A 14,633-nucleotide genomic window follows, 5' to 3' on the forward strand; every position below is an offset into this window, starting at 1 on the left:
GTTGTGCTTATGATCTTTGCAAGACGACCAATCATTGGGAGAGTAGGAACAATACCGAATTTCCTCCATTTGTAGACAATTTCTCTTCCTGTGGACTGATGAACACTCAGGTCTTTAGAAACGCTTTTGTAACCTTTCCAGATTCATGTATTTCTACAATTATTCTAAGGTCCTCTGAAAGTTGTTCTGATCAAGGCATGGTGCACATAAAGTTCTTTCTCGAGAAGAGCAGGCTCTGTCAGTAACCTGACTTTGTGTCTTTTTTAATAGGGCAGGGCAGCTCTACAACCCACACCTTCAATCTCAACTCACTGACTGGAACACCTGACTTCAAATAGCTTTTGTAGACGGCATTGCCCCAGAGTTTCACATACTTGTTTGAACCTAGACACTGATTGTTTAAATGGTGTACTCAGTAATGATGAGTACAATTATTTGTGTGTTACCAGTTTAGGCAAATTGCGTTTTTACTATCATTGTGATTTAGATGAAGATCAGACTACATTTTATGGGTAATTAATACAGAAAACCAGCTAACTGCAAGTGTCCACAATCTTGTTCTTGCAACTGTATCGATGCAGCTATAAAGAAGGCAAGACTGTGGCTATATTTTATTTGGAGTTTGAGGAGATTTTGTATGCTTCCTAAAACACTTGTGAATTTCTACAGATGTACCGTGGAGAGCATCCTAACTGGTCTGGTATATGGGGGTGGGGGGGGGGGGGGGGGAGGTGGAGTTACTGCACAGGATCGGAGTAACCTGCAGAGAGTTGTAAGATTAGTCGGCTCCATCATGGGCACTAGCCTCCATTGCATCCAAGACATCTTCAAGGAGAGATGCCTCAAAAGGCAGTGTCCATTCATTAAGGACCCCCACCACCCAGGACATGTCCTCTTTTCACTGTTACCATCAGGAAGGAGGTACAGAAGGCTGAAACACACACTCAATGATTCAGGAACAGCTTCTTCCCCTCTACCATCTGATTTCTGAATGGACATTGAACTCACGAACACTACCCCACTACTACTTTATTTCTGTTTTAGTACTATTTAACTATTTTTAATATATTTACACTTCATTTTTTTTTCTGTATTATCATGTACTGCATTGTACTGCCGCTGCAAAGTTAACAAATTTCACAACATATGCCAGTGATATTAAACCTGAGATTGAATCTGTACAAAGAAGGCATGGACCCTAAAAGTTAAACAGTATCCTAATTTGGGTATGTTTTGCCTGTCATTAAATTCTCTCATTCAAGATCCTTGAAATCCCTCCCTGTGGGAGTACCTTCACCATATACACTGTAGTACTTCAAGATGTTAGCCCACCACCACCACTGGGATGTGCATTACCTGCTGGCCTTACTAGTGACATCCAAATCCAAACCGGATTTCTTGAAAACCCAAGGACTGGCTATGCAGTTCAATTAAATCTGGAAGTTTTCTGCTGTCAGTTTCTCTTTCTACTAGTCTGTGTTCCTTTTCGCGCCTTGTGACGCATCGGGCAGCATTTTACCTGTTTCTGTAGCGTTTAACTGGTTCCTGTTTCTGTAGTGTTTGACTGTTTTTTTTACGAGGTCAAGTTGCTCGCTTGACACACAACCCAGCACAATGAGCCAGCCGGATTTGAACCTGGGACCATTTGCCTTGAAGTCCGGTGCTGATGCCACTACACCACCGGCTGGCTTATGTTTACTTTTATGAAACTTTAAATTGTAGATTATACTTTCAGCTTTCTCGGAAACACTGATCTGCAGAGTGGTCTAGGTGTTTGCAGGCATACATTACACAGTGTTATCGGTTAGAATGATAACCAATAGTGTATTTTATATACAGAGATTTGTGAATGATTACAGTTAAGAATTATAAATAATGATTTACCCAACTATATCTGCTTAGCATATTTTCCTTGGGAACATGAACATTTTGGATCATCAAATATCCATTGTCAATCTGTTCAAAGGCCATTTTTGGACCAATATCTCCAACTTTGATACCTGAAACCACATAAGAAACATTAGCAATACATTATGTTCATAAACAGAAGCTACGTTAACCACAGAATGTCAAAAAATACCCAAATAACTGCCTTGACAATTTGATAATTAGCGAAAGTTATAATCGTTTAGGAAACATGGTCATTAGGAACACAAACGGCTCAAAGCAAAGTAATTTCACAGAAGGTTTTGCTAGAGTGCAGAGAGATATGGGAGATGACCTGTGTGTCAGTGAGCATCATTTGAGGGAGTCAGTGAACACTCTCTGATGAACAAGCATAATTTTATTTAAATAAAACAGCAAGTACAGATGTATTAATTTACTTTTTGCCATGTAGGTTAATAAGCAATAATCAGAAGTTTGTACAAAAATTATTTAATTAATATCAGATTGGAGGCCTGTGACTAGTGGTGTGCCTCAAGGATCTGTGCTGGGACTATTGCTGTTTGTTGTCTATATCAATGATCTAGATAATAATGTGGTAAATTAGGTCAGCAAGTTTGTTGATGACACTAAGATTGGAGGCATTGTGGACAGCGAGGAAGGCTTTCAAAGCTTGCAGAGGGACCTGGACCAACTGTAAAAATGGGCCAGAAAATGGCAGATGGAATTTAATGCAGGCAAGTGTGAGGTGTTGCAATTTGGAAGGACAAAGCAAGGTCGGACATGCACAGTAACGGTAGGGCACTGAGGAGTGTGGAGGAACAAAAAGATCAGGGAATTCAGATACATAACTTTGTTTGCACCTTGGGATTTGTTACTGTGTGCACAGTAGTGGGTCTGCAATTGGATCCCTGCTCCAGCGGCTTGACATTGATATATTGTGAACTTGCAGAATGGCCATATTATTGAAATTTTCCTGACTTTTAGATACTAACTTTGTAAGGAAATTAAGGTCATCACAGGTCAATTATCCCCTAATCCTCGGACAGGATTGATGAATATACAAAGAATGGAGTATGGCTGAGGACGTAAGCTCACAAGAGTTCCAGGAAGAGCTCAGTACTAGAGAACAGCATTCTAATATTTAGCAGATCACATGCTCTGGCTTAGGGCATACCTATGTTGTGTAATGAATGTCTAAGTAGCCAGCAGTTATGTGTAACTGCCACCTTGGCTTCAGAAGATGTGTCTTACTGCGTCTACCTCTTCCTGCATGTATCAGCACAACAATGACAACAGTACTTTATTATCGTGCACTTCTCCAGAATCAAGAAAACTTTACTGTGCTAAAAAAAATCTTCACATCATCAGGAAAATGCTTTATACATTACCTGGCAAAGCGGAATGATCTACCAGGCTGCGGATCTGTACAATAAAGGCATGCATTCCATGGCACACTCCCTTAGTATACAACTGAGCCAGGACGACAGCATGAGTCGCTGACCTACCCACTGGAAGTAAGAAACAAATTATATGAAGGTTTTCCTAATAATTTTAAAAGAGTATCTAATATTTATCCTTGAACAAGATGACTAATTTATGCCTTCCACTATTAGCGTCCCATTATGTTCACAAATATGATGGATTTGCACATTAATTGCCCAATAACTTCACCACAGAATGTTAGTTAATTGTGGGTATAGGTATCCTGTTATCAATGTGGTAATGTTGGGCAACCTCTCTGGCCCAGAAGAAAACAGGTTAAATGGTTTAATTTCATTCCTTCACTAAGTCAATTATTACTAACGGGTTTGAAAAAATGTTATTACTTTCTCTCTTTCTGTCTAATCTTAATTTTCCCTCAGATCTGCACTGAACTAGAATCTGATTTAGCCTCTTGTTCTGCTGTTTCCTTCTTTGCTTAATCATTCATTATTACTTGAAGAGATGCTTTGTTGGCCCTGGCCACATGTGCCTCAATCTCCTTCAATGGCACAGTAATAGGCCAGTATCTTCAGCTGAAGCCCACAGTAAAAAAAAACCCAAATGACAGCAGGTTCATCGAGAAACCCCTCTCCAAGCTTGAAAGCTGTAAGTTTGCCTGAAATTTATAAATTAAATTACTGTACATTAAAAATTATATTAATTTTGAGTTACTTTAGCAGAAGGCAGAAGCAAATAACATAATACTAGTGTATGAATATTTTAGAGGCTTACAGTCACCAGGCCACCACTTTATTGAGGATATTTTGGGTGTGTTCAGCAGAAAATCCTGGCAGGAAGTGTCAAAGGTCGCTGTTGTTTCTAGACCTCGAAGATTTGAGCCTGAAGTAAACAGGAACATTCAAATAGTGAATATAAATGTTGAGTGAATACAGATGGAAGCAAAAGATTGATTAGCCCTTTTCAGCTGTTGTTATGTATTTGCACAGACTGCACATCTTATTACAACATTAGCTACTTTGCACTGTCGAATTCTATTAATAACACACTATATTATGTTCTGCAAGAGGCTCTGATTAATCCAAACATCCTAAACCAAAAAGCTATGCTGACACAACTGAAACAGAATGAGTATCCAACTTCCTCAATGAATATGTTAACCAGCCAAATATCAATGACTGATACACAATGCCTTTAACTGAACTTGTAAATGGTTTTAAACATAGAAACATAGAAAATAGGTGCAGGAGTAGGCCCTTCGGCCCTTCGAGCCTGCACCACCATTCAGTATGATCATGGCTGATCATCCAACTCAGAACCCTGTACCAGCCTTCCCCCCTCATACCCCTTGATCCCTTTAGCCACAAGGGCCATATCTAACTCTCTCTTAAATATAGCCAATGAACTGGCCTCAATTGTTTCCTGTGGCAGAGAATTCCACAGATTCACCACTCTCTGTGTGAAGAAGTTTTTCCTAATCTTGGTCCTAAAAGGCTTCCCCTTTATCCTCAAACTGTGACCCCCTCGTTCTGGACTTCCCCAACATCGGGAACAATCTTCCTGCATCTAGCCTGTCCAATCCCTTTAGGATTTTATATGTTTCAATAAGATCCCCCCTCAATCTTCTAAATTCCAACGAGTATAAGCCTAGTCGATCCAGTCTTTCATCATATGAAAGTCCTGCCATCCCAGGAATCAATCTGGTGAACCTTCTTTGTACTCCCTCTATGGCAAGGATGTCTTTTCTCAGATTAGGGGGCCAAAACTGCACACAATACTCCAGGTGTGGTCTCACCAAGGCCTTGTACAACTGCAGTAGTACCTCCCTGCTCCTGTACTTGAATTCTCTTGCTATGAATGCCAGCATACCATTCGCCTTTTTCACCGCCTGCTGTATCTGCATGCCCACTTTCAACGACTGGTGTATAATGACACCCAGGTCTCGTTGCACCTCCCCTTTTCCTAATCGGCCACCAGATAATAATCTGTTTTCCTCTTTTTGCCACCAAAGTGGATAACCTCACATTTATCCACATTAATTTGCATCTGCCATGAATTTGTCCACTCACCTAACCTATCCAAGTCACCCTGCATCCTCTTAGCATCCTCCTCACAGCTAACACTGCTGCCCAGCTTTGTGTCATCTGCAAACTTGGAGATGCTGCAATTAATTCCCTCGTCTAAATCATTAATATATATTGTAAACAACTGGGGTCCCAGCACTGAGCCTTGCGGTACCCCACTAGTCACTGCCTGCCATTCTGAAAAGGTCCCGTTTATTCCCACTCTTTGCTTCCTGTCTGCCAACCAATTCTTTATCCACATCAATACCTTACCCCCAATACCGTGTGCTTTAAGTTTGCACACTAATCTCCTGTGTGGGACCTTGTCAAAAGCCTTTTGAAATTCCAAATATACCACATCCACTGGTTCTCCCCTATCCACTCTACTAGTTGCATCCTCAAAAAATTCTATGAGATTCGTCAGACATGATTTTCCTTTCACAAATCCATGCTGACTTTGTCCGATGATTTCACCGCTTTCCAAATGCGCTGTTATCACATCTTTGATAACTGATTCTAGCATTTTCCCCACCACCGATGCCAGGCTAACTCTAGCATTTTCCCCACCACTGATGTCAGTTTTCAAAGCATAATAGTCACTTTTCAAAAACCCTTCTAAAAAGATGAATTGATTTGGATGCAAAAACTATGGAGATTTCAATACAATATGATCTGCTTGCATTAGAAAATTATAATACTTCACATAACAGCTTTTTAAAATGGTATATTTAATACTGACATGTCTTGAAGCTGGATTTCATCATGGAAAATATAAAACAATTGAAACAATGCTAGAAAATTACTAGAAAAACAAAATGTTGATTTACCATGTCCTAACTCTGTTTGAGCATAAGCTCCAATAATCTGGTAATTCTTAGCAAGCGGAATCCACTTAGCGATCTGTGCATCAGTCCCCAGTCTAATAATGGTTGGTATAAACACACCACTGTGGATTCCAAAAGCCAGATTGCTTCCTAATGTCCTAAAGCCAGGTAGAAGCACAAATATATTCACTGATAAGAATGCTGAATTTTAATGTTTCTTTTTAGTGAAAAACCAAATTCATCACACATTATATACTGACATTACTATTTGCCATTATAGGCATCCGTTAGTTTCATCAGACCATGGATTTGCCCCTTGGAAGATTTCCAGGGCACAGGCCTGGGCAAGGTTGTATGCAGGGCCGGACTTTAGGCAGGACTAGGCTGGGCTGCAGCCCAGGGGCCAGAGCTGCAGAGGGGCCCAAAATAGGTAGCTATCATCATGGTGGACAAAAAAAAAATACGAGAGTGGAGCACAGAAAAGAAAAAGAAACGAGAAAAAGAGGACCGTGAGAAAGAAGCATTAAAAAAGACATTGAAATTGACAGAATTTTTAAAACCTGTTCTTGATGACGCAGCAGTACATCGCTCTTGTCACAGTCTGAGACCAGTGGACAAATGGAGACTTGTTCAACAGCTAGCGCTAGCACCAGCGTTAGCACAGGACCACCGTCCTTGCCACAATCAGCAGCTAACGTTGAAGAGGCAGAGAGCATGACTTTGGGATTCCCAACTACAGAGGCCTCCAAACAACCAAGTCCGGCCACCATTAATGTTAATGTTACCGCTACTGAGGATCCTTACAGCCCTGATCCTGCTCGCTGGGGAAAGGAAATGTTAGATGATTCAGTTCGAGCATACTGGGCTAAGAAAGGGCCGGAGACCTGCCAGAATAAGGATGTGGATATCAAAGCTTCGGAACGAGTATACTAACAGCAGAGAAGTTTTTTTCCCTCCAAATTTCACTTCAAACACAAGCTCGTAAATGGGCAATGTCTCTTATATTCCCCTTCCACTGGCTGTGTGTTTTGTTCTGCATGCCACATCTTCAATGATGGTAACTGTCAGTCCATCTTTGAAACTGGCTTTAACGACTGGAAACATGCCGCTGAGCACATAGGATTGCATGAAAATAGAAGACACTGCAGGAAAACGATACTAACCTACGTTACACTAGCGTCTGATAGCGGAAGAATAGATACAGAACTGCAAAAACAGTTCGAGTCAGAGTGTGTCTACTGGACCGACGTATTAAGAAGAGTGGTGGCGGTTGTGAAGTTTTTGGTCAAGAGGGGATTGGCTATCCGAGACTCCAGTGACATACTTGGCAGGCCTGATAATGGCAACTACATGGGCATTCTACAGGTAATAAGTGAGTTTGACCCATTTTTGAAGGCGCACATACAGAAATTTGGAAATGCAGGATCAGGCACCCCTTCATATCTTTCACCTAAAACATGTGAGGAGTTTATTGAGCTCATGAGCCATCGAGTTCTGTCAGAGATCGTCAGTGAAGTCAAAATGGCCAAATACTTTTCGATTAGCATCGATTCAAGCACAAATGTTGCACACGTAGATCAGCTCACATTCATTTTACGTTATGTGTCAACTGATGAAAACATTCAGGAACGATTCTTACGATTTCTACTCATTGAGAGCCACACAGGGGAGGCTTTATGTGAGTCTGTGCTCAAAGTTTCAGGAGCGATGAATATTGACATAAGCAACTGCAGGGGGCAGTGCTATGACAATGCTGCAAATATGTCCGGTGCATACAAAGGCTTACAATCCCACATCAAGGAAATCAATTCACTTGCTGAGTGGGTTCCATGTTCAACACACACATTGAATCTCGTTGGAATCAACAATGTCAACTGTTGTGTTGAAACAGCTGATTTTTCCAGCTTCGTACAGAATGTGTTCAACTTCTGCTCCAAGTCAACTTCTAGGTGGAAGGTGGTGACTGCAGGACTTCAACCTAATGCGAACAAGCGCATTGAAACTCTGAAGTTTCTCTCTAATACTACAGGGGCTGCACATGCAGAAGCCACACAGGCATTGTGCGGAAATTATGCCAATATTCAAGATTTGTGAAGGAGCATTGCAGATGACATTAATCAGAATGTGGCAACTAGAAATGAAGTGCGGTCACTATACAAAAAAATGGACAAGCTTGAGATAGCTTTTCTGAGCAAATTGTGGCATTGTATTCTTCAGCGCTTTGAAACTGCAAGTGTTGCATTGCAAGCTGTAAGTCTAGTCCTGTGTATGTGGATTTGGTGAGATCACTACAGGGATACATAGCAAGCTTGCATGATCGATTTGATATTTTTGAGACCCAAGCTAAAACAATGTCTCCAACAGTCTCACAAGTGTACAAAGAAGACACCCAACGACAAAGAAAACGTAAAGCCTGTCTGGGTGAATCCACAACAGCTGATGTTGGCTTGTCAGCCAGAGAAAAATTCTCAGCTACTGTTTTTTTGGTCGTGGTGGATGGATTACTTGCAGAAATTGATTGCAGATTTGCATCATATAATGACCTTAACAACACATTTGGTATCCTAAACAATATCCCTTCTCTCTCTGTACAAGATCTGTGCGAGAGAGCATCTGAACTCTAAAGCAGATATTCAGCTGACCTGGAGTTAGACTTTGTGGAGGAGATTGTCCATTTCAGGGAATTTGTAAGTGACAAAGATATTTCATCCACAACAGAGCTTTTATGCTTCCTCAGAGAAAAAACTTGCAGGTCATCTTCCCAAATGTAAGCATTGCTTTGAGACTTTACCTGACTCTCCCTGTCACAAATGCAAGTGAGCGATCCTTCTCCAAGCTCAAGCAAGTGAAAAATAGGCTCAGATCCACAATGGGACAGGACAAACTGAATCATCTTACTCTGATGTCACTTGAAAGTGATCTTGTTCAGAAACTGGATTTTAGTGATCTGATCAAGGACTTTGCTGCAAAGTAATCCAGAAGAACTAGGCTTTAATTTTGAAAAACTTCGTAACTATCTAGGCTTGTGTGTCAGTGCTGTTCCTGTTTTTGTGGCAATAGGCTAATAGTTGACTGTTTACAAACCTAGCAAGTAATAAGTGGTCTTTACTCTGCAAGCCACACAGCACAGCAATAGGTTATTATGTGCTAGATCTCATTTTTCAAAAAGATTGTTGGAGTATTGTCAAGTTTCCTAGTTTGCCATAGTGCCATCTCTCTTGGCCTTTTGGTCTCTCATTTCCATTTTACTTTCTCAGAACACACAGTTGAGAAAAATACTTAGGTAAAAATGCTTTGGCATTGTTTGAGAAATAAGGCCTATGGTATGTGCAGCAATAGCTAAATAATGATTTAAGATTGGATTCATCATACTTCGTCTCTCTCATAACTTTACTAAGCCAACTAAGCCTAGATCAATTTTTGAGTGCTTTAAATGCTGTCCTTCAAACTAAGAATCTGCATTACTTTCTGTCCTCCCTCTTAAGGCCTGTAAGTTTATAGCCTACGTATTGTACTAAACCAATGTCTTGGTCCACAGCTTTGATATTTAGACCAGTACGACCTTTGCTCTTGTTCTTGCCTTTTTTTTGCTTGGTACAGCAGGTATCGGCAGGGGCCCATCAGGGCCTTCAGCCCAGGGGCCCCGGCCCACTAAATCTGGCCCTGGTTGTATGGAAGACCAGCAGTTGCCCATGCTGCAAGTCTTCCCTCTCCACGCCACCGATGTTGTCCAAGGGAAGGGCATTAGGACCCATACAGCTTGGCAACAGTGTCATTGCAGAGCAATGTGTGGTCAAGTGCCTTGCTCAAGGACACACATGCCGCCTCAGCCAAGGCTCAAACTAGCAACCTTCAAATCACTAGACGAACGCCTTAACCACTTGGCCACGCCATTTGCCATTAGCTTGTGCTTTATTATATACACATACAGTAGCTTATTGATATTTACATATTGGCAGTTCCCTCTGATGTCTGGATATACAGTACAGTAGCTGTTTTTACCATTGGTTGTTACCTCAAATTATAGGCTTGCCTTGAAATTTCTGCATAAAAGTGTATCCTTCTGCTTCTAAAACTCAACATTAGCAGAAAATAAAACATTTCAAATGCAGAATTAAGAAGTAATCAATGATGAGAACAGACCAGATTCATATTAAAAATAACTTGGAAGGTTAATGCCAAAAGCAATTAAGACAGCCATTATAGAATTAAGATACTTGGTTTGATATAGTATACTGGCAGATCACTTAGTAGGATTCTTCCCAAGTCAGATCATTACAGAATTAAGCTCTACCCTTGGCATTTTAGTCCGATAGATTGATTCCTTAGTGCAATTCTGGCTCCTGCACCATAAGGTATGTCATTTTTCAAATGAGACAATCATAGTCCCACCAGATCTCTTGGATGAATGTAAACATCTGTATAGATCACTGTCCCTGCTTCAGATTTGTTTTACTGTGAATAACAGATTTCACATTTAGTTTTGTATCTGTTTGTTTTCTGATTACTCACTGGTCCTTCAGCTCACTCACTTTGCATCTCAAAACTGAATAGAATGCTGGATTCTGATCTTCCCTTCTCTTGATTGTATCATTACATGAGTGTTAATTTGATTACTTTCCATGGATTCTTAAAGGTAGCAGAACAATTCAATAAAGTAATTTAAAATGCAGGCATTATACATTTCTATATTTGCCAAGGAGGTTATGTTAGAACTAATTTAGCTTCAGGTTCAACACCATGTACAATTCTGATCAAATTATGTGGATGCACTGGAGAAGGATTGGAGAGTAGGTAGTTGACATTTACAAGGCCAAATGCAGTGCATAAAATTGAGGGTAAATAGGACTAACATTTCCCTTGTGTCAAAAACTGATGGATGTTCTGGGAGATATATTAGAGGAGAGATGAGGAATAAAGAGGTAGAAAGGAGGAAAAGCTGAGGGTGGAGCCCTGACCTTCACTTTTAGCTGGGAGACACAAATTAAGTTTCCAATTTTTTTTATACCAAAGACATTTCTTTATATATGAAATACGTAGAATATTACATTTTAATTCTTGTGAGTAAAAACTTAAAATATAAATTAAAACAATATATTAATAAATAAAAACAATTAATTAAAAGTTCAAAAAAAGTATTTCTTTTCTGCAGACACATCCTGTATCTCATGCATTGCCTAAAAAACAGGTTGAGAATAGAGTTGGTGGGCATTTTGCCTAAAAAACAGGGTGAGGATAAGAGTTGGTGGGCATTTTGCAGCAAAGACTGGGTGATCATTTTGCCAAGCACCTTCTCTCAGACTCAAAGGTGACTCACAACTCCATATTGCCTGCAAATTTAATTCTCCATCTAACACTCACTTTGACATATCTGTCTGAGACCTCGTTGGTCTCTGAGGCCCAATACAACGCTCAGGATCAACATGTTACCTACCATCTTCTGGAATCAAGATGGAATTCTCCAATGTGCTTTTCCTTTCTGTCTCTATTAGAACTGAATATTTCTGGCAGACATTCATCTGTGACTTTCACTCAATATTTTCTTTCCAATATGGAAAACTGGCCTCTGGGCACATTCCACAGCTCTGCTATTATGAACACACCAGACTGAGAGGCATAATGCACTTCAAGCTGCCACATTTACCCATCTAGTCTCACTGTTTCTGATATATTCCCTTTATTCTATGCATTCCCCTTCCTACCCTTTATTCTGTGCATTCCCCTTCCTATTTCTTTCTACTGGAAATTATTTTCTCTTTCTCAATTTTGACAAGCATTTCAGGCCCGCAATGTTCACTGTTTCTCTTTCCTCACATGCTACTTGACATGCTGCGAGCTTCCAGCATTTTTGGCTCTTATTTCAGACTTTTGGTATCTGCAGTTTTTGAAATTTGAATTATTGCAGAAATGGTAGTTTATTTGCCTTGGTAGGAAGAAAGAATAAAAACAGGATTTTGTTTAAATGGAGAACCTAAAGAAATCTGTTATGCAGATAGAATTGCGTGCCGCTGTGTATGAATCAAAGTTAGATGAAAGTCCCGGAAGACCACATCTGCACCAGGTGTGTCGAGTTGCAGCTCCTGAGAAACTGCATTAGGGAACCGGAACTGCAACTCAATGACCTTCGTCTGGTCAGGGAGAGTGAGGAGGTGACAGAGGGGAGCTATAGGCAGGTAGTCACCCCGGGACCACAGGAGACAGAGAAGTGGGTAACAGTCAGGAGAGGGAAGGGCAAGAAGCAGGTGCTAGAGAGTACCCCAGTGGCTGTCCCTCCCTTAATAATAAGTACTCCTGTTTGAGTACTGTTGGGGGGGATGGCCTACCTGGGGGAAGCAACAGTGGTCACGCCTCTGGCACAGAGTCTCACCCTGTGGCTCAGAAGGGTAGGAAAAGGAAGAGGATGGCAGCAGTGATAGGGGACTCTATAGTTTGGGGGTCAGATAGGCGATTCTGTGGACGCAGGAAAGAAACGCAGATGGTAGTCTGCCTCCCAGGTGCCAGGGTCCAGGATGTTTCTGATCGCGTCCATGATATCTTGAAGTGGGAAGGAGAACAGCCAGAGGTCATGGTACATATTGGTACCAATGACATAGATAGAAAAAGGGAGGAGGTCCTGAAAACAGATCACAGGGAGTTAGGAAAGAAGTTGAGAAGCAGGACCTCAAAAGGTAGTAATCTCGGGATTACTGCCTGTGCCACGTGACAGTGAGTATAGGAATAGAATGAGGTGGAGGATGAATGCATGGCTGAGGGTTTGGAGTAGGGGGCAGGGATTCAGATTTCTGGATCATTGGGACCTCTTCTGGGGCAGGTGTGACCTGTACAAAAAGGACAGTTACACTTGAATCCGAAGGGGACCAATATCCTGGCAGGGAGGTTTGCTAAGGCTATTGGGGAGAGTTTAAACTAGAATTGCTGGGGGGTGGGAACTGAACTGAAGAGATAGAGGAAGAGGCCGTTGGCTCACAAATAGAGAAAGCTTGGAGACAGTGTGAAAGGGAGGATAGGCGGGTGATAGAGAAGGAACGCGCTCAGACTGATGGTTTGAGATGTGTCTATTTTAATGCGAAGAGTATTATGAATAAAGTGGATGAGCTTAGAGTGTGGATCAGCACTTGGAGCTATGATGTTGTGGCCATTACAGAGACTAGGTTGGTACAGGAGCAGGAATGGCTACTTCAAGTGCTAGGCTTTAGATGTTTCAGAAAGGATAGGGAGGGAGGCAAAAGAGGTGGGGGCATGGCACTGTTGATCAGAGATAGTGTCACGGTTTAGAAAAGGAGGAAGTCATGGAGAGGTTGTCTACAAAGTCTCCGAGGGTGGAAGTTAGGAATAGTAAGGGGTCAATAACTCCGGATATTTTTTTTATAGACCATCCAATAGTTACAGGGACATCAAGGAGCAGATGGGAGACAGATTCTGGAAAGGAGTAATAATAACAGGGTTGTTGTGGTGGGAGGTTTTAATTTTCCAAATATTGATAGGCATCTCCCTAGAGTGAGGGGTTTAGATGGGGTAGAGTTTGTTAGGTGTGTTCAGGAAGGTTTCTTGACACAATATGTAGATAAGCCTACAAGAGGAGAGGCTGTATTTGATCTGGTATTGGGAAATGAACCTGGTCAGGTGTCAGGTCTCTCAGTGGGAGAGCATTTTGGAAATAGTGATCACAATTCTACATCCTTTACCACAGCATTGGAGAGGGATAGGAACAGACAAGATAGGGGAAACGTTTAATTGGAGTAAGGGGAAATATAAGGCTATCAGGCAGGAACTTGGGAGCATAAATTGGAAACAGAGGTTCACAGGGAAATGTACGGAAGAAATATGGCAAATGTTCAGGGAATATTTGTGTGGGGTTCTGAGTATGTATGTTCCAATAAGACATGGAAAGGATGGTAGGGTATAAGATCCATGGTGTACAAAGGCTGTTGTAAATCTAGTCAGGAAGAAAAGAAGTTACGAAAGGTTCAAAAAACTAGGTAATGATAGGAATCTAGAAAATTAAGGCTAGCAGGAAGGAGCTTAAGAATGAAATTAGGAGAGCCAGAAAGGGCCATGAGAAGGCCTTGGCGGACAGGAATAAGGAAAACCCCAAGGCATTCTACAAGTATGCAAGAGGATAAGACGTGAGAGAATAGGACCAATCAAGTGCGACAGTGGAAAAGTATGTACGGAACCGGAGGAAATAGTGGAGGTACTAATGAATACTTTGCTTCAGTACTCACTATGGAAAAGGATCTTGGCGATTGTAGGGATGACTTGCCGTGGACTGAAAAGTTTGAGCATGTAGATATTAAGGAAGAGGATGTGCTGGAGTTTTTGGAAAGCATCAAGATGGCTAAGTCACCAGGACCGGATGGGATGTACCCCAGGCTACTATGGGAAGTGAAGGAGGAGATTGCTGAGCCTCTGGCAATGA

The 14,633-nt window shown here is 41.3% G+C and overlaps 1 protein-coding gene across 1 annotated transcript in view; it reads right to left on the minus strand.

Moving 5' to 3' along the window:
- Window positions 1-14,633, minus strand: part of LOC140211064 (peroxisomal acyl-coenzyme A oxidase 2-like) — a 38,823-nt gene that overhangs the window by 18,094 nt on the left and 6,096 nt on the right. Inside the window, exons 3-6 of the mRNA XM_072280474.1 lie at window positions 6,218-6,372; window positions 4,102-4,209; window positions 3,276-3,395; window positions 1,885-2,000 (exon numbers count right to left, since the gene is read on the minus strand). Of these exons, the coding sequence (XP_072136575.1) occupies window positions 1,885-2,000; window positions 3,276-3,395; window positions 4,102-4,209; window positions 6,218-6,372 (499 nt within the window). The remainder of the gene's footprint in view (window positions 1-1,884; window positions 2,001-3,275; window positions 3,396-4,101; window positions 4,210-6,217; window positions 6,373-14,633) is intronic.

This window comes from Mobula birostris, chromosome 16 (assembly GCF_030028105.1).
Source record: "Mobula birostris isolate sMobBir1 chromosome 16, sMobBir1.hap1, whole genome shotgun sequence".
Lineage (NCBI taxonomy): Eukaryota > Metazoa > Chordata > Chondrichthyes > Myliobatiformes > Myliobatidae > Mobula > Mobula birostris.